General features: G+C 42.6%; 1 protein-coding gene across 1 annotated transcript in view; it reads left to right on the top strand.

Moving 5' to 3' along the window:
• Window positions 1–26,604, top strand: part of MYH10 (myosin heavy chain 10) — a gene marked incomplete in the record, with an annotated part of 607,379 nt that overhangs the window by 489,627 nt on the left and 91,148 nt on the right. Inside the window, 3 exon segments of the mRNA XM_053709890.1 lie at window positions 20,986–21,090; window positions 21,476–21,628; window positions 22,127–22,375. Coding sequence (XP_053565865.1) covers window positions 20,986–21,090; window positions 21,476–21,628; window positions 22,127–22,375 — 507 coding nt within the window.

Genomic DNA, 26,604 nt, shown 5'->3' with positions numbered 1-26,604 from the left:
CTGAGGAGGAAGTTACTTCGTGGCATCTGAGGGGGAAATCTCATTCCTGCTTTTGATGCTGAAGTGGTATCATTCAGATTTAAGCTGGAACACCTCCGTTCCTTTTTCTCCATCCCCATTTTTTAAGAAGATGTTTCCTTTTGCTGACTCTATCAAGGAGTCTTGGCAAATGGTCCCTAAAGTGGAAGGGGCAATTTCCACTTTGGCTAAGAGAACTACTATTCCCATAGATTATAGCTGTTCCTTTAAGGATCCTATGGATAAGAAGTTTGATGCACTGTCTGATTCTATTCAGACAGAAACTCCCCTTTTAGAGATCCAGGATAGGATCAAGGCTCTTAAGTTGGCCAATTCCTTTATTATGAATGCTTCCCTACAGGTTATTAAGCTGGGAGCAAAGATTTCGGGTTTTGCCGTTCTGGCCCGCAGGGCCTTATGGTTAAAATCCTGGTCTGCGGATGTTTCATCTAAGCTTTTGGCGATTCCCTACAAAGGTAAGACCTTGTTTGGGCCGGACTTGGCTGAAATTATTTCCGACATTACGGAAGGAAAGGGTCATTTCCTCCCTCAGGATAAGAGGAATAAACAGAAGGGACGTCTGAATTTTCTAAAGGAACAAAAACTACTCTAAGGTAAGCATTCCTCTCCCTCTGCCAATCAAGATCAGTCCAAACCTTCCTAGAGGACAAACCAGTCTTGGAACAAGGGGAAGCAATCTAAGAAGCATGTTAAAGGGACACTGTACCCAAAAAATTTCTTTCATGATTCAGATAGAGCATACAATTTTAAGCAAGTTTCTAATTTACTCCTATTATCAAATCTTCTTTATTCTCTTGGTATCTTTATTTGAAATGCAAGAATGTAAGTTTAGATGCCGGCCCATTTTTGGTTAACAACCTAGGTTGTCCTTGCTGATTGGTGGATAAATTCATCCACCAATCAAAAACTGCTGTCCAGAGTGCTGAACCAAGAAAAAAGCTTAGATGCCTTCTTTTTCATATAAAGATAGCAAGAGAACGAAGAAAATTTGATAATAGGAGTAAATTAGAAAGTTGCTTAAAATTGCATGCTCTATCTGAATCACAAAATAATTTTTTTGTGTACAGTGTCCCTTTGATGATTTAAAGTCGGCATGAAGGACCTGCTCCCGATCAGGGACCGGATCTTGTGGCGGGCAGACTTTCCTTCTACGCTCAGGCCTGGGTTCGGGATGTCCCGGATCCCTGGGCGGTGGACATAGTGTCCCAGGGATACAAACTAGAGTTCCATACCTTTCCTCCCAGGGGCAGGTTTCTGCTGTCAAGATCATCTATAGGCCAGATAAAGAGAGGCGTTCTTACACTGTGTCTGAGACTTTTCCGACCTGGGAGTGATAGATCCTTTTCCAATGCAGGAACAGGGTCTGGGATTTTACTCCAATCTGTTTGTGGTTCCCAAAAAAGAGGGAACTTTCAGACCAATTTTAGATCTCAAGAGTCTAAACAAGTTCCTCATAGTACCATCCTTCAAGATGGAAACTATTCGTTTCATTCTTCCCTTGGTTCAAGATGGTCAATTCATGACAACAGTAGATTTAAAGGATGCGTACCTGCATTTTTCCATCCACAGGGATCATCACAAGTTTCTGAGGTTCGCATTTCTAGACATACACTTCCAGTTTGTGGTTCTTCCATTCGGCCTTGCCACAGCTCCCAGAATTTTTTCAAAGGTCCTGGGATCCCTGTTGGCGGTGATCCGGTTGCGCCAACCCTTCAACAAGCGGACTCCCACACATAGATGTTGTTATCCTTTCTACGTTCTCACGGATGGAAGGTGAATTTGGGAAATAGTTCCTTAATTCCAGCTACAAGGGTAGTGTTCCTGGGAACCATAATAGATTCCCTGTCAATGAAAATATTTCTGACCGAGGTAAGAAAATCAAAAATCTTCGACTCTTGTCTGGGCCTTCAGTCCTCTCCTCGGCCGTCAGTGGCTCAATGTATGGAGGTGATCGGTCTGATGGTAGCTGCCATGGATATCATTCCGTTTGCCCGTTTCCACCTCAGACCTCTGCAGTTATGCATGCTCAGGCAATGGAGCGGGAATTATGCGGATCTGTCTCTGCGATTACATCTGGATCAGGCGACAAGAGATTCTCTTCCTTGGTGGTTGTCTCAGGAATATCTCTCCCAGGGAACCTGCTTCCGCAGACTTACCTGGGTGATTTTGACAACTGATGCCAGTCTGCTGGGATGGGGAGCAGTCTGGGGCTTGCTAAAAGCTCAGGGGACATGGACTCGGGAGTCTGTTCTCCTCATAAACATTCTAGAGCTGAGGGCAATCTTCAGTGCTCTTCTGGCCTGGCCTCAGCTTCAGCCCGGTTTATCAGGTTCGTCGGACAACATAACTTCAGTGGCTTACATCAATCATCAGGGAGGAACTCGGAGTTCCTTGGCCATGTCAGAGGTAGCCAAGATTATTCGGTGGGCGGAGATCCACAACTGCTGTCTATCTGTGATCCACATTCCAGGAGTGGACAATTGGGATGCTGATAGATGCTCTGGCGGTTCCTTGGAATTTCAGTCTAGCATACCTATTTCCTCCGTTCGCTCCACTTCCACGGGTTATTGCCCGAATCAAACAGGAGAAGGCGTCAGTGATTCTCAATGCACCGGCGTGGCCTTGCAGGATCTGGTATGCAGACCTAGTGGAGATGTCTTCTCTTCTACCTTGGAGACTTCCACTGAGGAAGGACCTTCTACTTCAGGGGCCCTTCATTCATCCAAATCTCGTTTCTCTGAAGCTGACTGCTTGGAGATTGAATGCTTAATTTTATCTAAGCGCGTTTTTTGGGAGTCAGTTATTGAGACATTGATTCAGGCTTGTAAGACTGTAACTAGGAAGATTTTACCATAAGATATGGCGTAAATATCTGTATTTGTGTAGAGTTCTCTACTCTTGAGTAGAGTTCAAATTCCTAGAATTTTATCCTTTCTCCAAGAGGGTCTGGAGAAGGGTTTATCTGCAAGTCTGCGCAATCTTTCTGTCAGGCTTTCATCAGAATCAAGCCTGTGTTCAAACCTGTTACTCCTCCCTGGAGTCTTAACCTTGTTAAAGTTCTTCAGCAGGCTCCGTTTGAGCCTATGCATTCCTTAGATATTAAGATTTTATCTTGGAAAGTTTTGTTTCTTGTTACAATTTCTTCTGCTCATAGAGTCTCAGAGCTCTCGGCGTTGCAGTGTGAATCCCCTTACTTTATTTTTCATTCAGATAAGGTAGTTCTGCGTACTAAGTTAGGGTTCCTCCCTAAAGTGGTTTCGGATAGGAACATTAATCAAGAAATCATTGTTCTTTCTTTGTGTCCTAACCCTTCTTCTCATAAAGAGTGTCTGCTGCACAACCTAGATGTGGTGCGTGCGTTGAAATACTACTTACAGGCGCCTAAGGATTTTTGCCAGTCTTCTGCTTTGTTTTCTCTGGAACACGCAAGGGTCAGAAAGCTATGGCTACTTCTCTTTTTTGTGGTTGAAGAGTATAATTTGTTTTGGCCTATGAAACTGCTGGACAGCAGCCTCCTGAGAGAATTACAGCTCATTCCACGAGGGCTGTTTCCTTTTCCTGGGCATTCAAAAATAAAGCTTCTGTGGAACAGATTTGCAAGGTTGCAACTTGGTCCTCTCTACACACTTTTCTTCTTAAAGACACGATGAGTCCACGGATCATCTTCATTACTTATGGGATATTCACCTCCTAGTCAGCAGGAGGAGGCAAAGAGCACCACAGCAGAGCTGTTAAATAGCTCCTCCCTTCCCTCCCACTCCAGTCATTCACTTTGCCTACGTTAGTGATAGGAAGAGGTAAAGTGAGGTGTTAGAAATAGATTCTTCAATCAAGAGTTTTTTATTTTTAAAGTAGTGCCAGAATGTGCTGTTTTGTTATAGGGTGTAGCCGTAGTCCATATCAGTCTCTACAGTAGAGCTTTTGGTGGCTTTAGAGCAATGGGAACTGGTGGGACATAATTCTCATTGCGCCTCCCATATATTTATGCTGCCCTTCTCCTGATAGCCTAAGCAATGCTTAACTCATGCTTTATCATCTTCCACAGGGCTATGGGAGGGAGAGGGCCTCCTAAACCTGCTGAGCTGCCCTGCTGTCTGGCAGAATATAGAGGTAAGTGCTAACTTTTTTTATTCTGGGTCTGAAGCACACAGAAGGATTCAGGACAGAGGAAGTATAGCACTTTACTGGGACATATATCTCCTATATACAGCTATAGGAGGATCTGACAGCATGTTTACAGAGGCACTGGGGCTGAGGAGAGTGGCTTTTGGGGGGCCCTTAATCCAAGTGGATACCATGAGGATAATGCCCTATAACAGTGAGGGCTAAACCATTTAAGATATTATCTTTATATTTTTATAAACTGGCTCAATTCAGTTGTATAAGCCATTTATGTTAGGCACATCTTCTACCTTTCACTGGTATTTTAATTTGCCCCTGGTTCAGCGATGTTTTCAGTAACATCTCCCGGTAGTCTATCTTTAATATAATGATGGCGACCAGGAGAGCATGTATATTACGCCCACAAAGGGCGGGGTTTAGTTTTGGCGCCGTTTTTTTTCAGCAGCGCATATTTCTATTTCTTTTTTACTATGATATAGGCTCTGGGATGTTAGTATCACACCCAAGAAGGGCGTAGCTATGTTTGGGTCTTAGCCTGCACTTGCTTTTCCATTTAATCGGAGTTAGAGCAGTTTCTGAGAAGGACCCTCAGCATGTGTCCTTACTACTTTCTAGCTGCGCTCCGGATCAGTTTACAATCTGTCATGTTTTTTCTTCATAGAAGGTACATGACATTTTAAGGAATTAGGAGCCTCAGCAAGTTAACTGAGTTCTCAGTGGTTGTTTCTCTGTTTGTGGGTTAGTCTAAGCACTTTTCCGCAGACAAGGTAAAAAGGTTGCCGTTTAATTTAAAGAGACAGCACACAAGGATAAAAAAGTTGCTGTTTATAATTTAAAGAGACAGTAAGGTTTTTATCTGTTAATCTTAATTGACATAATTTCACTGTTTATTTGTTAATCCGTCCTTTGTGTTGTAGGATGGAACAAGTACACACAAAAAACTTTTTCATTTTAAAGATATAGTAACGTTTGTGTCAATTTTAAAAAAAATAATAAAAAAATTATTTAAAAAAAAAAGAGAGAAGGATTCTGTCTTCTCTGAATCTTCTCCTACTAATAGGAGCCTGTTGACTATGGTCATTCTATGCCACAAATTTCTCCTATAGTGTCCCACATAATGGTATGGCCCACATGCAGTGCCCTGCACTTCCTCTAACTCTTACTTTGCATTTCATACATGATTAGTTTTACCACAAGGTAGAATACATTATTAGAGGAATTACTTTCAATCAGTTAGGGTGATTGATTTAATAGTTGCTATCCCAGCTGTTTCTTCCCTATTAACGGAAAGTGGAAGATAATTTGGGATTATCTGATAGAGAATTCTCAGGCTCAGATGGCATATCTTTATTTGACCCTGAGGTTGTTTTTCTCTGTTTTTTTTTTACCTTGATTACCTCCATTTGTTTCTTTAGGAGGTTTTAGCTACCCTGGGCGACTCCGACACTTCTGGTGTTATCTAGTGCGTCCAGTAAGTTATTAAGCAATGGAAGGAACCGCATTCCCTATAATTAAAAAGATATTTTCCATAGGTTGCTTAGCTATGGAGGCTGAACAAGTATTCACTAGGGTGGAAAGAGTAGTTTCCAGCTTGGCTAAGAGAACTACGATACCCTTAGAGGCTAGTTGGTTTGAAGGTCCTATGGATAAGAAGTAGAAGGAAATCAACACCAGGGCTTATAATGGCAACCAGCTATGTACTTTGCTACCGTTACTGGTGTGACGGCATATTGGTCTGATGCTTTTTCTGATGCTACTAAGTCAGAAACTTCCCTGGATGGGGATCCAGGATAGGAGGAAAGCCTTTGAGTTAGCTAATTCCTTTATTTCGAATGTTTTCCTTCAAGTTATCAATCTGGGAGCATAGGTTTCAGGGTTTCCTGTTCCAGCTCACAGAGTGTTATAGTTAGAGCCTTGTTCTACGGATGTATGCTCTAAGCTTAAGCTTTTAGCAATTCCTTGCAAGGAGAAGACCTTGAAGGGATCTGGCTTGATGGAAGTAATATCTTTTGTACCGTCCTTTAAGATGGAAACTATTAGTTCCATTTTTCTCTTGATCCAAGAGAATCAATTTATGACATGGATTAAAGGACGCGTATTTTCTTAGGCCATTATCAGGAATCGTCTAAAGATTCTAGGGTTGGCCTTTCTGGACAACGCTTCCAGTCATGGCTCTTCCTTTCGGTCTTGCCACAGCCTTTAGATTTTTCTCAAGAGCTCTGAAATCTCTGTTGGGCGGTGCTTCAGTTTCGGGGCATTGCGGTGGCATTCTATCTTGTCGACATCACTGGTTCAAGAGCCATCCTTCCAGCAAGTTCAGATGTCACATAGAGATGGTGTTTTCCTTCCTGCGATCTCACGGGTGGAGGGTAAATTTGGAACAGAGTTTCTCAGTCCCATTCACAAGGGTAACTTCTGAGGAACTTTAATAGTTCCATATCGATGAAGATTTGTCTGACAGGCTGTCAGGAAATCAGAGTATCAATACTGGTCTAGTCCTTGAATCTATTCCTCGGTCGGGCTGATGGTGGCGGCAACAGCATCCCGTTTGCTCGTTTTTCTCTCAGATCTCTGCATTTAAGTAGGCTCTGGCGATCGATCAGAGATTATACAGATTTGTCTCCTTGATGGAGCAGGAGACAAGGGATTCTTTTTCAATGGTGATTGTTTCTGGAGCATTTTTTCCAGGAATCCTGCTTTCGCAGACCATCTTGGATGTTTGGAACAATTGACGCTAGCCTTCTAGGGCATGGAGGTTGGACTCAGCATGAGTCTGTTCTCCTATTAGCATTCTGGAGTGGAGTGCGATCTCCATTTCCAGTTTATCAGGTTCCAGTTGATCAACGTATCGTCCGAAACTTACCTCAATCATCAGGGAGGAACGAGGAATTCCTTAACGATGACTGAGGTATCCAAAATAATTCTATGGGCGGAGGCCCATTCTTGCTGTCTGTCGACGATCCACATCCCAGGGGTGGATAACTGGGAGGCGGTTTTCCTGAGCAGGCAGATTTTTCATCCGGGAGAATGGGTGTTTTTCAGTCTGATTTTCAAGTGGGTTCAGCCGGAATTTGATCTCATGACATTGTGACACTGTCAATCTCCCGTTATATGGGTCTAGATCCAGGGACCCCCAGGCGGAGCTGATAGATGTTTCTGGCAGCCCTTGGACCTTCAGTCTAGCATTCCGGTTTCCTCCGGTTGCTCTTCTTCCTCGAGTATTTGCTCGAATTACACAGGAAAGGGCCCTGGTGATCCTCTTAGCACCAGCCTGGCTTCACAGGTTTTGGTATGCAGATGTGGCAGAGATGACATCTCTACCACCTTGGACTTCCGTTGCGGAAGGAACTTCTGATTGAGGGGCCCTTCCTTCATCCATATCTAGTTTTCTTTGAAACTGACTGCTTGGTCTATGATTCAGGCTAGTAAACCTGTAACTAGAAGAATTTACTATAAGATTTGCCGGAAATATCTTTTCTGGTGTGAATCCAAGGGCTACTCGTGGAGTAGAGTTAGAATTCATAGGATTTTATCTTTTCTCCAATAAGGTGTTTTTTTTTTCGTTTTTTTTTTTTACGAGTTCCCTAACGGGTCAAATCTCTGCTTTATCTGTTTTTTGTTACACAAACGTCTGGCAGATGTTCCAGATGTACAATCTTTTTGTCAGGCCTTAGTTAGGATCAGGCCTGGGTTTAAACTAGTTACTCCTTCATGGAGTATTCATTTAGTTCTCAATGTTCTTCATGGGACTCCGTTTGAGCCTATGCATTCCTTAGATATTAAGTTGTTATCTTGGAAGGTTTTCTTTCTTGTGATTTTTTCTTCTGCTCGGAGAGTGTCAGAGCTCTCGGCATTGCAGCATGAGTCTCCTTATCTTATTCTCCATGCAGATAAGGTAGTCTTACGTACCAAATTAGAATTTCTTCCTAAGGTGGTTTCTAATTGGAACATTAATCAGGACATTGTTGGGCCTTCCTTGTGTCCTAATCCTTCTAAGAAGGAAGGTCTTTTGCACAATTTGGACGTGGTCCGTGCTTTTATGTTTTTTTCCTGCACAACTAAAGACTTTTGTTAGTCTTCTTCTTTGTTTGTGGTTTTCTCTGGAAAACGCAAGGAGCAGAAAGCTAAGGCTAATTCTCTTCTTTTTGGATGAAGAGCATCATACGTTTTGCATATGAGACTGCTGGACAGCAGTCTCCTGAGATCATTTCATGAGGGCTGTTGCTTCTTGTGGGCATTCAAAAATGAAGCTTCTGTGGAACAGATTTGCAGGCTGCAAATTGGTCCTCTCTTCAAACTTTTTTGAGGTTTTTACAAGTTTGACTTTTGCCTCGGCTGAGGTTGTTTTTGGGAGAAAGGTTCTTTAAGCAGTGGTGCCTTCCGTTTAGGTTCCCTGTCTTGTCCCTCCCGTATCATCTGTGTCCTCTAGCTTGGGTATTGTATCCCATAAGTAATGAAGATTATCCGTGGACTCATCGTGTCTTTAAGAAGAAAAGGAAATTTATGCTTACCTGATAAATGTATTTCTTCTTAAACACGATGAGTCCACGGCCCGCCCTGTTCTTTTAAGACAGGTTGTTATTTTTTGTAAGCTTCAGACACCTCTGCACCTAGGCTTTTCCTTTCTCTTTCTAACTTTCGGTCGAATGAGTGGGGAGGGAAGGGAGGAGCTATTTAACAGCTCTGCTGTGGTGCTCTTTGCCTCCTCCTGCTGACCAGGAGGTGAATATCTCATAAGTAAATGTCTAAGAAGAAATACATTTATCAGGTAAGCATAAATTTCCTTTTTCAAAATTCTATAAATTTGATACTTTTGCCTTGGCTGAGGCTTTTTTTGGAGAAGGGTTCTTCAGGCAGTGGTGCCTTCCGTTTAGGTTCCCTGTCTTGTCCCTCTCTTATCATCTGTGTCCTCTAGCTTGGGTATTGATTCCCAATAGTAATTAGATATGATCCGTGGACTCACCGTGTCATTAGAAAGAAAACTAAATTTATGCTTACCTGATAAATGTATTTATTTCTTGACACGGTAGTTCACGGCCCAACCCTGTTTGTTTAGACAGGTTTTTTTGTGTTGTAAACCTCAGGCACCTCTGCACCTTGTGTTACTTCCTTTCTCTCTTTTTTCTTCGGTCAATGACTGGGGTTGGAGGGAAGGAAGGTAATATTTAACAGCTTTGCTGTGGTGCTCTTTACAGCCTCCTGCTGGCCAGGAGTGATATTCCCAATAGTAATTAGAAATGATCCGTGGACTCACCGTGTTAAAGAAAGAGAGAAATTTATCAGGTAAGCATACATTTCGTTTTTGTCTCCTTTCCTTTGAGTTGGCTACTTCCGGGATTCCATCTGCTCCCATATATTTGGAGTTTGCAGATTAGAGTGTTTACCGTTTTTTCCCCTACTTAGACTTTTTTTTTTTTTTTTTTACCCATCTGGGTTTAGAATGTTAGTTTAAATGGACCACCGTGTTTTTTTATGCTAGCAATTACACAATCCTGAAACACATGATTATACAAAACAATGGTGGATCTCTGATCTATGTCAATTAAGCCAAAATCTATAGTGTGCACAGCCATAATTTAACTCTATTTGATAAAAAAAAAAAAAATACGTAGCAGCAGCAGACACACACAGCGTTTTAAAGGTCCAGCTTTAATAAAGCTCTGTGGTCCAAGGGACGAACTCCAGGAAGCCGAACCTCCAAAGTGTTTTATACCTCAGTCTAGGGCTGTTACTAAATGAGTATTTAGCATCAGATGTATATGTATGATTCTCGCAAAAGAGGATAGTAAGAGATGCTGTAAGAATTATTCTTTAATATGACTATAATATGCCATGGCTATATAAAACTAGCTATAGACAAATATTCAATCAGGGTTATCTAACAGATTAAATTAATACTCATATCTATTATATTGACCTAAATCATTTATTAATCACAACAAGATTAACACATACCTTGAGATCTGAAGGTAACAGATAACAATAGCTTCATACAAATTCAAAGCTTATATACAAATTTTAAGCCAATCAAATTAAAGCATACCATAAATTAAAGGCTATCTTTATATATTTTAACTTCCTTAAAAGATTTTGTCATTTTGGCTGCCATATAGAAAATACTATTTTAACTCGTTCATGCGCAGTCTATAGCAGTGGTTCTCAACCTAAGTGACCTCAAGGCCCAGTAAGTTTTAGCCGGACCGGTCCAGGGCCCGGTAAGCATCGGGAGTGGGTTGCAGTAGGTTTGGAAGATATATATATATATATACACAGTCTCTTTCTCTCCTCCCCTCTCTCTCTCTCCCCACTCTCTCTCCCCACTCTCTCTTTCTCTCTCCTCCCCTCTCTTTCTCTCTCTCTCCTCCCCTCTCTCTCTTTCTCTTGTTAAGTGTGTTCAGTCCACGGGTCATCCATTACTTATGGGATATATTCTCCTCCCCAACAGGAAGTTGCAAGAGGATCACCCAAGCAGAGCTGCTATATAGCTCCTCCCCTCACATGTCATATCCAGTCATTCTCTTGCAACCTAACTAAAGATAGGTCGTTGTGAGAGGTCTGTGGTGTTTTTAAACTGTTTATTTCTTCAATCAAAAGTTTGTTATTTTAAATGGCACCGGAGTGTGCTGTTTGTTTCTCAGGCAGCAATAGAAGAAGAATCTGCCTGCGTTTTCTATGATCTTAGCAGACGTAACTAAGATCCACTGGCTGTTCTCGCACATTCTGAGGATTGGGGTAGCTTCAGATAATGGGAATAGCATGCGGGGTCCCCCGCAAATGAGGTATGTGCAGTATAATATTTTTTGCTGTTACCCGTATGATGTAAGTACAGCCTTAAATGCAGTAGTAGCGACTGGTATCAGGCTGATAAATGTATGCACAGTTGAGTTATTTTCTAGGGACTAGAATTTGACTGAGAAAATACTGTTAATACTGAAATAATGTATAAGCCTTAACTGCAGTAGAAGCGACTGGTAGCAGGCTTAGTAATAACTTTGCATGACATTGAAAAAGTTTGGTTTTTAAAACGTTTACTGGCATGTTATTCGTTTTGTGAGGTACTTTGGTGATAAATCTTTTTGGGCATGATTTTTTTCCATATGGCTAACGTATATTTCTGCATAGAAACAGTTATATCAGGGGGAGGGGCCTTTTTTAGCGCCTTGTTGCGCAGTTAAAATTCTAGCACAGTCATCCTGCTTTCTTCCTCCTTGATCCAGGACGTCTCTAGAGAGCTCAGAGGTCTTCAAAATTCATTTTTGAGGGAGGTAATCAGTCACAGCAGACCTGTGACAGTGTGTTTGACTGTGATTAAAGTGTTAAATCTTAAATTGATTATCCGTTTTGGGTATTGAGGGGTTAATCATCCTTTTGCTAATGGGTGCAATCCTCTGCTAATTTAATACATTTGCTATTAAAAATTGTTTGCATAACTGAATTAGTTCATTGTTATTCAACTGTGTTTTTTAAAAGCGCTGCAGCGTTTTTTATATTGCTTGTAAACTTATTGAAAGTAATTTCCAAGCTTGCTAGCTTCATTGCTAGTCTGTTTAAACATGTCTGATACAGAGGAATCTGCTTGTTCATTATGTTTAAAAGCCGATGTGGAGCCCAATAGAAATATGTGTACCAATTGTATTGATGTATTGATTTAAATAAAAGTCAGTCTTTACCGGTAAAGAAATTATCACCAGACAACGAGGGGGAAGTTATGCCGTCTAACTCTCCTCACGTGTCAGTACCTTCGCCTCCCGCTCAGGGGGTGCGTGAGATTGTGGCGCCAAGTACATCAAGGCCCTTAAAAAACACTTTACATGATATGGCTAATGTTATGAAAGAAGTATTATCTAATCTGCCCGAGTTAAGAGGCAAGCGCGATAGCTCTGGGTTAAGGACAGAGCGCGCCGATGACACGAGAGCCATGTCTGATACTGCGTCACAATTTGCAGAACATGAGGACGGAGAGCTTCATTCTGTGGGTGACGGTTCTGATTCGGGGAGACCGGATTCAGAAATTTCAAATTTTAAATTTAAGCTTGAGAACCTCCGCGTCTTGCTAGGGGAGGTGTTAGCGGCTCTGAATGATTGTGACACGGTGGCAATCCCAGAGAAATTATGTAGGCTGGATAGATACTATGCGGTACCGGTGTGTACTGACGTTTTTCCTATACCGAAAAGGCTTACAGAGATTATTAGCAAGGAGTGGGATAGACCTGGTGTGCCCTTTTCCCCTCCTCCGATATTTAGAAAAATGTTTCCTATAAACGCCGCCACACGAGACTTATGGCAGACGGTCCCTAAGGTGGAGGGAGCAGTTTCTACTTTAGCCAAGCGTACCACTATCCCGGTGGAGGATAGTTGTGCTTTCTCAGATCCAATGGATAAAAAATTAGAGGGTTACCTTAAGAAAATGTTTGTTCAACAAGGTTTCATATTACAGCCCCTTGCATGCATTGCGCCTGTCACTGCTGCAGCGGCATTCTGGTTTGAGTCTCTAGAAGAGGCGATTCGCACAGCACCATTGGATGAGACTTTGAGCAGGCTTAGAACGCTTAAGCTAGCTAATGCGTTTGTTTCGGATGCCGTAGTGCATTTAACAAAACTTACGGCTAAGAATTCCGGATTCGCCATCCAGGCACGCAGAGCGCTATGGCTTAAATCCTGGTCAGCAGATGTGACTTCTAAATCTAAACTTCTGAATATTCCTTTCAAAGGGCAGACCTTATTCGGGCCCGGCTTGAAGGAAATTATTGCTGACATTACTGGAGGTAAGGGCCACACCCTTCCTCAGGACAGGGCCAAATAAAAGGCCAAACAGTCTAATTTTCGTGCCTTTCGTAATTTCAAGGCAGGAGCAGCATCAACTTCCTCCGCTCCAAAACAGGAAGGAACTACTGCTCGTTACAGACAGGGTTGGAAAGGCAACCAGTCATGGAACAAGGGCAAGCAGGACAGAAAGCCTACTTCCGCCCCTAAGACAGCATGAAGACAGGGCCCCCTTTCCGGAGACGGATCTAGTGGGGGGCAGACTTTCTCTCTTCGCCCAGGCTTGGGCAAGAGATGTCCAGGATCCCTGGACGTTGGAGATCATATCTCAGGGATACCTTCTGGACTTCAAAACTTTTCCTCCACAAGGGAGGTTTCATCTGTCAAGGTTATCAACAAACCTAGTAAAGAAAGAGGCATTTCTACAATGTGTACAAGACCTCTTAGTGATGGGAGTGATCCACCCAGTTCAGCGAACGGAACAAGGGCAAGGTTTTTACTCAAATCTGTTTGTGGTTCCCAAAAAAGAGGGAACCTTCAGGCCAATCTTAGACCTAAAGATCTTAAACAAATTCCTAAGGGTTCCATCGTTCAAGATGGAAACCATTCGAACCATCCTACCCATGATCCAAGAGGGGCAGTATATGACCACAGTGGACTTAAAGGATGCCTACCTTCACATACCGATTCACAAAGATCATTATCGGTACCTAAGGTTTGCCTTTCTAGACAGGCATTACCAGTTTGTAGCTCTTCCCTTCGGGTTAGCTACGGCCCAGAGAATTTTTACAAAGGTTCTGGGCTCGCTTCTGGCGGTACTAAGACCGCGAAGCATAGCGGTGGCTCCGTACCTAGACGACATTCTGATACAAGCGTCAAGTTTTCAAAATGCAAAGTCTCATACAGAGAGAGTTCTAGCATTTCTGAGGTCGCATGGGTGGAAAGTGAACATGGAAAAGAGTTCTCTGTTTCCACTCACAAGGGTTCCCTTCCTAGGGACTCTTATAGATTCTGTAGAGATGAAGATTTACCTGACGGAGTCCAGGTTATCAAAAATTCTAAATGCTTGCCGTGTTCTTCATTCGATTCCAAGCCCATCAGTAGCTCAGTGCATGGAAGTAATCGGCTTAATGGTCGCGGCAATGGACATAGTGCCATTTGCGCGCCTGCATCTCAGACCGCTGCAATTATGCATGCTAAGTCAGTGGAATGGGGATTACTCAGATCTGTCCCTTTACTGAATCTGGACCAGGAGACCAGAGATTCTCTTCTCTGGTGGTTGTCTCGGGTTCATCTGTCCAAAGGAATGTCCTTTCGCAGACCAGATTGGACGATTGTAACAACAGATGCCAGCCTACTAGGCTGGGGCACAGTCTGGAACTCCCTAAAGGCTCAGGGGTCGTGGACTCAGGAGGAGAAACTCCTTCCAATAAACATTCTGGAATTAAGAGCAATATTCAATGCTCTTCTAGCTTGGCCTCAGTTAGCAACACTGAGGTTCATCAGGTTTCAGTCGGACAACATCACGACTGTAGCTTACATCAATCATCAAGGAGGAACCAGGAGTTCCCTAGCGATGTTAGAAGTCTCAAAGATAATTCGCTGGGCAGTGTCTCACTCTTGCCACCTGTCGGCGATCTACATCCCAGGCGTGGAGAACTGGGAGGCGGACTTTCTAAGTCGCCAGACCTTTCATCCGGGGGAGTGGGAACTTCATCCGGAGATATTTGCTCAATTGATTCTTCGTTGGGGCAAACCGGAACTGGATCTCATGGCATCTCGCCAGAACGCCAAGCTTCCGTGCTACGGATCCAGGTCCAGGGACCCGGGAGCGGTGCTGATAGATGCACTAGCAGCCCCTTGGGTTTTCAACATGGCTTATGTGTTTCCACCGTTTCCGTTACTGCCTCGACTGATTGCCAAGATCAAACAGGAGAGAGCATCGGTGATTCTGATAGCGCCTGCGTGGCCACGCAGGACCTGGTATGCAGACCTAGTGGACATGTCGTCCTGTCCACCATGGTCTCTGCCTCTGAGGCAGGACCTTCTAATTCAGGGTCCTTTCAACCATCCAAACCTAATTTCTCTGAGGCTGACTGCATGGAGATTGAACGCTTGATTCTATCAAAGCGTGGTTTCTCGGAGTCGGTTATTGATACATTAATACAGGCTCGGAAACCTGTGACCAGGAAAATTTACTATAAGATATGGCGTAAATATTTATATTGGTGTGAATCCAAGAGTTACTCATGGAGTAAGGTTAGGATTCCTAGGATATTGTCTTTTCTACAAGAGGGTTTAGAAAAGGGGTTTATCCGCTAGTTCCCTAAAGGGACAGATTTCTGCTCTGTCTATTCTTTTACACAAGCGTCTGGCAGAGAATCCAGACGTCCAGGCTTTTTGTCAGGCTTTGGCTAGGATTAAGCCTGTGTTTAAGACTGTTGCTCCTCCGTGGAGCTTAAACTTGATTCTTCAAGTTCTTCAGGGTGTTCCGTTTGAACCCCTTCATTCCATTGATATTAAACTTTTATCTTGGAAAGTTCTGTTTTTGTTGGCTATTTCCTCGGCTCGAAGAGTTTCTGAGTTATCTGCCTTACATTGTGATTCTCCTTATCTGATCTTTCATTCAGACAAGGTAGTCCTGCGTACTAAACCTGGGTTTTTACCTAAGGTTGTTTCTAACAGGAATATCAATCAAGAGATTGTTGTTCCATCATTATGTCCTAATCCTTCTTCAAAGAAGGAACGTCTTTTGCATAATCTAGACGTGGTCCGTGCCCTGAAGTTCTATTTACAGGCGACTAAAGATTTTCGGCAAACTTCTTCTCTGTTTGTCGTTTACTCTGGACAGAGGAGAGGTCAAAAGGCTTCGGCTACCTCTCTCTCTTTTTGGCTTCGTAGCATAATACGTTTAGCCTATGAGACTGCTGGACAGCAGCCTCCTGAAAGAATTACAGCTCATTCCACTAGAGCTGTGGCTTCCACCAGGGCCTTTAAGAATGAGGCCTCTGTTGAACAGATTTGCAAGGCTGCAACTTGGTCTTCACTTCATACTTTTTCCAAATTTTACAAATTTGACACTTTTGCTTCTTCGGAGGCTGTTTTTGGGAGAAAGGTTCTTCAGGCAGTGGTAACTTCCGTTTAAGTACCTGCCTTGTCCCTCCCATCATCCGTGTACTTTAGCTTTGGTATTGGTATCCCATAAGTAATGGATGACCCGTGGACTGAACACACTTAACAAGAGAAAACATAATTTATGCTTACCTGATAAATTTATTTCTCTTGTAGTGTGTTCAGTCCACGGCCCGCCCTGTCTTTTTTAAGGCAGGTTCTAATTTTTAAATTATAACTCCAGTCACCACTGCACCCTATAGTTTCTCCTTTCTCGTCTTGTTTCGGTCGAATGACTGGATATGACATGTGAGGGGAGGAGCTATATAGCAGCTCTGCTTGGGTGATCCTCTTGCAACTTCCTGTTGGGGAGGAGAATATATCCCATAAGTAATGGATGACCCGTGGACTGAATACACTACAAGAGAAATAAATTTATCAGGTAAGCATAAATTATGTTTTTTCTCTCTCTCCTCCCTCTCTTTCTTTCTTTCTTTCTTTCTTTCTCTCTCTCCTTTAGGAGATGTGTAAAGGCGGGCCTGTCAGAGCGAGTGTCTGGAGGCAATGTTGGGTCGCGGTCCGGTAGTGGGCCGCGGCCCGGCTGTTGAGAAACACTGGTCTATAGGGTGCTAATAATAATAATAATGTGTCTAGCTAGCAGTAAAGGTGTTTTGATTGACAACAGCAACTGAATGTACATATCACAGTCCTAAATACAGTGTCCTTAAAAAAAGCATTAACCCATTACTAACTAAATTCTGACTAATTTCATTTATATCATTCCACATTCCCATTTTCTATATTTTATAACTCCACATCATAAACTAAAGAAATAATGATTTGGCGATAGATTTATTATTTTATTTTATATCTAAATGTTTTATCTATGAAGAACATATTTAATGTGTAATTCTTCTTCGAAATAGCATATTTTATTCTAATCATTATTTTATAACTCCACAGGGGCTTCCAGGAGAAGGATCCTAAGAGGATCTTGGAGACTATGGTCCTATTTTCAATCCAGAATATCTGGGGTTGAGCTCTGTTCTCTTGAAACCCTTAGTCTTTGGGTTTTGTGCTGTTGTCCCTAGTGCCTTAGGTAGGGTCAACCAGAGTGGCTGTGTTGCTCTCATCATTGCCTAGCACCCTTTTTAATTCAGCAGTTGTTTTTCCATTGTGGGTGTCTTAAGCACTCTGTGTCTGGGACTCTTACGTTAGAGTTCAGTGTCCAAGGTGCCTTGGATATATCTGTGATGCATCGCCTGGGGTGCGAAGTCTGCTCCGGAGGGGTAACCCTGTGGTTCCTTAGGAGGTAGTAAGTTTATAATCCGGCTCAGAGTTCTTGGTGTCTGGGTTTTTGTCCTGGTCCTTGTCTTTGACTGGACTTTTAGACATTCTGTACTAGATCCCTTAGGGTGGTTCGTGACGGCCCGGTTCTGGGACATCTTTGGTTCCTACTGGCGCATATTTTCTCTTCTTGAGAATTAGTCTTCTACTGGATCGGCCGTTGTGGCCGGATGTTTGTCATTCTGTACTTGAACTGTTGAGTCTGTTTACAGCTTTACACTCCATGCCTGTGTGCGGGTGTACTGTGCTGGTGTGCGGAGGCGCTGTTGGTCTAGTTTTCCCTCCTTTGGGGTGGATTTGGATGGTACTCCACCATGGCTTAGTGGCGGTCTATGCTTCCTTGAAACCTGAGGGTCAAGAGTTTAAAACTGTGGCTGTAATTTCATTATGCTGGTCCTGCAGATACCCATGCTTAAGGCATTTTTATCCATAGTATCCGCCTGATGACTGGAGGTACTTTTTTTCTTCTGTTCGGTGGGGTTGTCCCCACTGCCTTGCGTGCAGGATGTCAGAGTGAAGGGATGAATTTGAGGGTCTCTCTTTGGGAGTACCCTTAGTCTTCGAGAAGGGGGCTGCGTCGGGTGGCTGGATCCCTCTTTTTTTCCCCTCCTGGAAGTCTTGATGATAGGGGAATTTTATTCCTTTGTCCTTTTGGGCATTATCAGTCACTTTTGGTGCTGGGTCTGTTGCCTTGAGCGAGAGTCATGGATCTGTCGAATCTATTGATCTTTGGCTGCGTATCATAGTTTGATATTATGAGCCTTCATTGAGGGAGGCTTTGCGGTAGATCCTTCTTGGCACGTAGTTTCTCTACTGTTTTTCCGGGTTCTGGTCTCTTCTTTCCGGTCCTTTTTTGGAAGGAGTTGTTCTGCACTCTTGGAGTCCTCCTTCTTTGAGGATGGTCCTGGGCATTTTAATGTCTAGGGTTGGCGTGTTGGGACGCTAAAGTCCTCCGTTGCTGCAGGACGCCTGTGGCTTTGGAGGAGTATATTCAGATATTTTGATTCTGTTTCAGCGGCTTCCGGGGACAGTTTGTTTTTGGTTGTTCTTCCTGGGTGCGAGTTGGCACTCTGTGTAGGGGAGGGGGTTTTCCTTCTCCCTTTCAGTCTCAGGGTATTAATTAATCCTTGGTTTCTATGCAGATAGGGATTTCTCCCTTTGCCCTGTTGTGGTTTTTCATTGGTTTTGCCTTGCTTCATCCTGGTTTACTCTTTTGTAGTTACCTTTGGGGTTTCTTTCACCCTAGTCTCTTAGCGGAGTCATTTTTCTTCCCTTCTGGGGTAATGTGGATGTTCCCCTTACTTTGGGTAAGGGGTGAGTTTGTTTTGCGGGCTGAGTGCTTGCAGGACTTTGTTTCCTCCGGGGGTTTTGGTCCGGTCGAGTCTAATAACCTGAGCGGTCTCTAGCAAAGGCCTTGCTGGTTATAACTGTTGGGCAGTTACTTGGGCTGTTTCTTTTTGTCCCTTCGGCTTCTAGTGAAGCAGTTTTCTTGTCAGGAGTTTGGGTGTTTTCAGGATGTGGTGCCCTCAGAATGGGCCGCCTTTTGTACCTGCCCGTTTTGTATTCAGTGTCCTCTATAGCTTGGGTATTGTTTTCCCAAAAGTAATGAATGCAGCTGTGGACTCTCCCCGTTTATGAAGAAAAACTTAAATTATGCTTACCTGATTTATTTTATTTTCTTCAGACGAGGAGAGTCCACAGCTCCCTGCCCGCATTTTTGTATGGGGCTGCTGTAATTTTTGTTTTTTGTTCTTCTGGCACCTTTTTCACCCTAATATTTCTCCTACTGTTCCCTTGGCAGAATGACTGGGGGATGAGGGAAGTGGGGAGGGAGGTATATAAGCCTTTGGCTGGGGTGTCTTTGCCTCCTCCTGTTGTCCAGGTTCTGAATTCCCAAAAGTAATTAATACAGCTGTGGACTCGTTTAAAGAAAAGAAAAGTATCAGGTAAGCATAATTTAAAGTGATGGTAAACTGAGACCCAGTCAAACATGCGATTGTATAGAAAATAAAAAAATAGTGACTTTCATTCATGAAACCGCCGCAATCTGTCGGTATTTGTAAATATTTAATATTTAAATGCCTCACATTCACCTTCGTTCCCCCACCCGTAAAACCGCCGCCATTGATTTTTTGATGTCACGTTTTTTTCAATACCAATAGAAATCCAGGCCAGTCGGCGACACGTGTTTAAGCAAACACACCCTAGATTATATAAGCGCATGCGCAATTTTTAATTCATTCTATTTGCAATACTATTTGTATACAGTACTATGTATTGCAAAAGGAATGACTCGCATGCGCAGAGTGAACAGTGAAGTCCAAGATGCCCTCCTAATGACATAGAGAGCGGGTGGTTTCCACTCTCTACGTTGGTAATGGAACAGTTCAGGAAGTAATGCCGGGGGTGGAGTAAGGAGCGATAACGCTCAGTAAGTCCCATCTAAATTTAATATCAAATGTTTGAGATTTTGTTTTAAATAAAGATAGCGATTTAGGTTGTACAGACTGAAGGAGTAATACTTTACTTTTAAAATGCACTAAATTTACCATCACTTTAAGTTTTTTTGTTGACGCAACCAAACCTCCATACTAAGCCTGCCATTAGGGCTATTTGTATAGATATGGATTTAAAGGGACATAATTCTCATATGCTAAATTACTTTAAAGTGATGTAGCATGACTTTTAAAAAGCATACTGACTGGCTGCTTAAAGAAACAGTAAACACAAAAATTATTGTTTATAAATAAAGATAACCCCTTTACAACCAATTCCCCAGCTTTGCACAACCAACATTGTTTTATTAATATGTTTTATAACCTTTAAACCTCTAAATGCCTGCCTGTTTCTAAGCCACTGAAGACAGCCTCTTATCACATGCTTTTTTATTAGCTTTTCAAAACAGGAGACTGCTAGTTCATGTGAGCCATATAGATAACATTGTGCTCACGCCCGTGGGTTGTGGCAGACACTGCACTAATTGGATAATTCTAATGCTGCATCACTTTCACTTTCATGTGCTTCAGCATTTGGCTATCATGTCCCTTTAAGCCATCATTACAACATTTACCTTCCCTCATCCACCTTGTGTGTGTGAAACTAGACAAATCATTTAGTACATAAAAATTATTTGCAGTCTTCTTCGCAAAAGGAAATGTTTTTTACGTGCATTTTAAACTACATTTTGTTGCATTGTAGACACACATTTTTAAAGTCTTGAGAATTTTTTATTATCAGATTTGCTGTGACAAATTAGAGACAGTTAAAAGGAAATGAAACCCAATTTTTTTCTTTCATGATTCAGATAGAGAATACATTTTTTGGGGGCTTTCATGTCCCTTTAAATAAAATATGAGCCTACCTAGGGTTAGCTTTCAACAAAGAATACCAAGAGAACAAAGCATATTTGATGATAAAAGTAAATTGGAAAGTTGTTTAAAATAACACACCCTATCTGAATCATGAAAGTTTAATTTTGACTAAACTGTCCCTTTAATGTCCCTTTCTGCTAGATAGACGTCTTTCTCTTAGTTAAGTAATCCTGATAATTGTTTAATAGACTTAAGCAACCTATATTTGTGTAACCACACTGTGTTTTTGCAGAATGAGCTGGATAATGTCTCTTGCCTGCTGGAAGAAGCTGAGAAAAAGGGTATCAAACTAGCAAAGGATGCTGCTGCTCTGGAGTCACAGCTGCAGGATACGCAGGTATGAGGATATTTTTGTTGGAGATGTGGTAACTTTTCCTTGCAGAACAATACCTTGTTAGCCCATCTACAGATAGACACACACATTGTGTGTCACCTTGCATGCCTGATCAGTAAGCAATATGGTAGTACCAGAATACTATCACTGTAGCAGAAGGGAACTTCCTGACAGCTACTCATTGGTTGTTGTCAGGCTCTGTTATACTACAGAACGCTATACAGAATTTAGGTGTATTTTAGTTCACCATACTCTATGGTAGTTTTGACAAGGAGATCCGCACCTGGTTTTATGTAAAGCTGGTGTGGGCATAATACAGACCTGTCCTCTGGGGGGATTTTATTCACCTAGATCATGTATCACAGATTTCTGTTTTTTACCTCCATAGGAGTTGTTGCAAGAAGAGACACGGCAGAAGCTTAATCTGAGCAGCAGGATCCGGCAGCTGGAGGAAGAGAAGAACAACCTGCAGGAGCTACAGGAAGAGGAGGAGGAAGCCAGGAAGAGTCTGGAGAAGCAAATCCTCAACCTGCAGGCTCAGGTGACCTTCTTTCTTGTAAAACCAACCTAAACAGTAAAGGGCCAAACCAGAGGTAGCATTTAAACTCTTCTAGTGAATAAGTCCACTATTACCTGTAGTGTTCCCACAATGCACATTATTTCTATTTTTGAAGAACACTTTATAATAGTGTATGTTTTAATGTAGGACTTCTGCAAATAGCTAATACTAGTAATTGTAAGAACCTCATACTTAAGTGTATACTTGCACTACTTTTATTAAGGCATAGCACATGCTATGAATTAGTGATTTAACTGAACATATTAAGTACAGCAGTAGTATAAAGGGATATATTTCCATAGTTTGTTTTACTGTAAAATAGCCACAAGGTTTTAATGCATCTAAGATGTCAAGCTTTGCTTTTGTGATTACTTAGTACATCCTGTTTATTTGTTTCTCTATAGTGTGATTGTTGGATGTTTCTTCTGTCATATCCTATATTAAACATGAAAAATTGACAACTGTTCCCTTACCATGTAGCTTGCAGATGCCAAAAAGAAGGTGGAAGATGATGTGGGGACAATTGAAGGCCTGGAGGAAGTCAAGAAGAAGCTGCTTAAGGATATGGAAGGTTTGGGACAGAGGCTGGAAGAGAAAAGTCTGGCATTTGAGAAGTTGGAAAAGACCAAAAACCGGCTGCAACAGGAGCTAGATGACTTGTTGGTGGATCTTGACCATCAACGACAGATTGTGTCAAACCTGGAGAAGAAACAGAAGAAGTTTGATCAGGTGACCCTGAATAAGAATTAATCAGAAGCTACACTGTAACACAAACACAATATTCAGAGGCAATAGCTTGTCACATGGGTCTGTTACAGAAACGCTAAAGCAATCTAAAACCAAACACCTTTACATAAACAAAACCTTATTTCTCTTGTAAGGTGTATCCAGTCCACGGATCATCCATTACTTGTGGGATATTCTCATTCCCAACAGGAAGTTGCAAGAGGACACCCACAGCAGAGCTGTCTATATAGCTCCTCCCCTAACTGCCATATCCAGTCATTCTCTTGCAACTCTCAACAAACATGGAGGTAGTAAGAGAGAAGTGGTGAAATGTAGCTGTTATTTTACTTCAATCAAAAGTTTATTATTTTTAAATGGTACCGGAGTTGTACTATTTTGTTCCAGGCAGAAAAGTAGAAGAATCTGCCTGTGATTTCTATGATCTTAGCAGGTTGTAACTAAGATCCATTGCTGTTCTCACACATGACTGAAGAGAGAGATAACTTCAGTGGGGGAATGGCGTGCAGGTTATCCTGCTATGAGGTATGTGCAGTTAAGATTTTTCTAGAAGATGTGAATGCTAGAAAATGCTGCTGATGCCAAATTTATGTAAGGTAAGCCTGAATACAGTGATTTAATAGCGACTGGTATCATGCTTATTTTCTGAGGTAATACTCTTTTATATTTGCAATATAAAACGTTTGCTGGCATGTTTAAACATTTTTATATATACTTTGGTGATAAAACTTTATTGGGGCCTAGTTTTTTCCACATGGCTGGCTTAAATTTGCCTAGAAACAGTTTCCTGAGGCTTTAAAATGAGTGGGAGGGGCCTAATTTAGCGCTTTTTTGCGCAGTAACTTTTACAGACTGAGACATCCAGCTTCCTCCAAAGGTCTTCTGAATGCTATATGACATCTCTAAAGGGCTCTTGGGCTTTCCAAAATCGTTTTGTTGGGAAGGTAGGCTCACAGCAAGGCTGTGGCAGTTTGGTGTGACTGTTAAAAAACGTCTAAATCGTTTTTTTGATCCGGTTTTTGAACTAAGGGGTTAATCATCCATTTGCAAGTGGGTGCAATGCTCTGTTAGCCTATTATACACACTGTAAAAATTTCGTTTGATTTACTGCCTTTTTTCACTGTTTTTCAAATTCTGACAAAATTTGTTTCTCTTAAAGTCACAGTACCGTTTATTATATTTGCTTGTTAACTTGATTTAAAGTGTTTTCCAAGCTTGCTAGTCTCATTGCTAGTCTGTATAAACATGTCTGACATAGAGGAAACTCCTTGTTCATTATGTTTAAAAGCCATTGTTGAGCCCCCTCTTAGAATGTGTACCAAATGTACTGATTTCACTTTAAGCAATAAAGATCATATTCTGTCTTTAAAAAATTTATCACCAGAGGAATCTGACGAGGGGGAAGTTATGCCGACTAACTCTCCCCACGTGTCAGATCCTTTGACTCCCGCTCAAGGGACTCACGCTCAAATGGCGCCAAGTACATCTAGGGCGCCCATAGCGTTTACTTTACAAGACATGGCGGCAGTCATGGATAATACACTGTCAGCGGTATTAGCCAGACTACCTGAATTTAGAGGAAAGCGAGATAGCTCTGGAGTTAAACGAAATACAGAGCATACTGACGCTTTAAGAGCTATGTCTGATAATGCCTCACAATATGCAGAAGCTGTAGAAGGAGAGCTTCTTTCTGTGGGTGATATTTCTGACTCAGGGAAGATGACGCAACCTGATTCTGATATTTCTACATTTAAATTTAAGCTTGAACACCTCCGCGTGTTACTCAGGGAGGTTTTAGCTGCTCTGAATGACTGTGATACAATTGCAGTACCAGAGAAATTGTGTAGACTGGATAAATATTATGCAGTGCCGGTGTGTACTGATGTTTTTCCAATACCTAAAAGGTTTACAGAAATTATTACTAAGGAATGGGATAGACCAGGTGTGCCGTTCTCTCCCCCTCCTATTTTTAGAAAAATGTTTCCAATAGACGCCACCTCACGGGACTTATGGCAGACAGTTCCTAAGGTGGAGGGAGCAGTTTCTACCCTAGCAAAGCGTACTACTATCCCTGTCGAGGACAGTTGTGCTTTCTTAGATCAAATGGATAAAAAGTTAGAGGGTTACCTTAAGAAAATGTTTACTCAACAAGGTTTTATCCTACAGCCCCTTGCATGCATTGCTCCTGTCACTGCTGCTGCGGCGTTCTGGTTTGAGTCTTTGGAAGAGGCTCTACAGGTAGCGACTCCATTGGATGACATACTTGACAAGCTTAGAGCACTTAAGCTAGCCAATTCTTTTGTTTCTGATGCCATTGTTCATTTGACTAAACTAACGGCTAAGAATTCTGGTTTTGCTATCCAGGCGCGCAGAGCGCTATGGCTTAAATCATGGTCAGCTGATGCTACTTCAAAGTCTAAGCTGCTTAACATTCCCTTCAAGGGGCAGACCCTATTTGGGCCTGGTTTGAAGGAGATTGCTGATATCACTGGAGGAAAAGGTCATGCCCTTCCTCAGGATAGGTCCAAATCAAGGGCCAAACAGTCTAATTTTCGAGCCTTTCGAAGCTTCAAGGCAAGTGCGGCATCAACTTCCTCTAATGCAAAACAAGAGGGAACTTTTGCTCAATCCAAGACGGTCTGGAGACCTAACCAGACCTGGAACAAGGGTAAGCAGGCCAAAAAGCCTGCTGCTGCCTCTAAGACAGCATGAAGGAACAGCCCCCTATCCGATAACGGATCTAGTAGGGGGCAGACTTCGCTCTTCGCCCAGGCGTGGGCAAGAGATGTTCAGGATCCCTGGGCGTTGGAAATTATATCCCAGGGATATCCTCTGGACTTCAAGACTTCCCCCCCAAAAGGGAGATTTCACCTTTCACAATTATCTGCAAACCAGATAAAGAGAGAGGCATTCTTACACTGTGTACAAGACCTCCTAGTTATGGGAGTGATCCATCCAGTTCCAAAGGAGGGACAGGGATTTTACTCAAATCTGTTTGTAGTTCCCAAAAAAGAGGGAACCTTCAGACCAATTTTGGATCTAAAGATCTTAAACAAATTCCTCAGAGTTCCATCATTCAAGATGGAGACTATTCGTACCATCCTACCTATGATCCAGGAGGGTCAATACATGACTACAGTGGATTTAAAGGATGCTTATCTTCACATTCCGATACACAAAGATCATCATCGGTTTCTCAGGTTTGCCTTCCTAGACAGGCATTACCAGTTTGTAGCTCTTCCCTTTGGGTTAGCTACAGCCCCAAGAATTTTTACAAAGGTTCTGGGGTCGTTTCTGGCGGTCCTAAGGCCGCGGGGCATAGCAGTGGCCCCTTATTTAGACGACATCCTAATTCAGGCGTCAAACTTCAAAATTGCCAAGTCTCATACGGACATAGTGTTGGCATTTCTGTGGTCGCATGGGTGGAAGGTGAACGAGGAAAAGAGTTCTCTATCCCCCCTAACAAGAGTTTCCTTCCTAGGGACTCTGATAGATTCTGTAGAAATGAAAATTTACCTGACGGAGTCCAGGTTATCAAAACTTCTAAATTCCTGCCGTGTTCTTTATTCCATTCCTCGCCCTTCGGTGGCTCAGTGCATGGAAGTAATCGGCTTAATGGTAGCGGCAATGGACATAGTGCCGTTTGCACGCCTACATGTCAGACCGCTGCAACTCTGCATGCTCAGTCAGTGGAATGGGGATTACACAGATTTGTCCCCTCTACTAAATCTGGATCAAGAGACCAGGGATTCTCTTCTCTGGTGGCTATCTCGGGTCCATCTGTCCACAGGTATGACCTTTCGCAGGCCAGATTGGACAATTGTGAGGACAGATGCCAGCCTTCTAGGTTGGGGTGCAGTCTGGAACTCCCTGAAGGCTCAGGGATCGTGGACTCAGGAGGAGTCACTCCTTCCAATAAACATGCTGGAACTAAGAGCGATATTCAATGCTCTTCAGGCTTGGCCTCATTTAGCGACAATGAGGTTCATCAGATTTCAGTCGGACAACATCACGACTGTGGCTTACATCAACTATCAAGGGGGAACAAGGAGTTCCCTAGCGATGTTAGAAGTCTCAAAGATAATTCGCTGGGCAGAGATTCACTCTTGCCACCTATCAGCTATCCATATCCCAGGTGTAGAGAACTGGGAGGCGGATTTTCTAAGTCGTCAGACTTTTCATCCGGGGGAGTGGGAACTCCATCCGGAGGTGTT

This window comes from Bombina bombina, chromosome 1, assembly GCF_027579735.1.
Source record: "Bombina bombina isolate aBomBom1 chromosome 1, aBomBom1.pri, whole genome shotgun sequence".
Lineage (NCBI taxonomy): Eukaryota > Metazoa > Chordata > Amphibia > Anura > Bombinatoridae > Bombina > Bombina bombina.
This window is presented reverse-complemented; position numbering and strand designations above follow the sequence as displayed.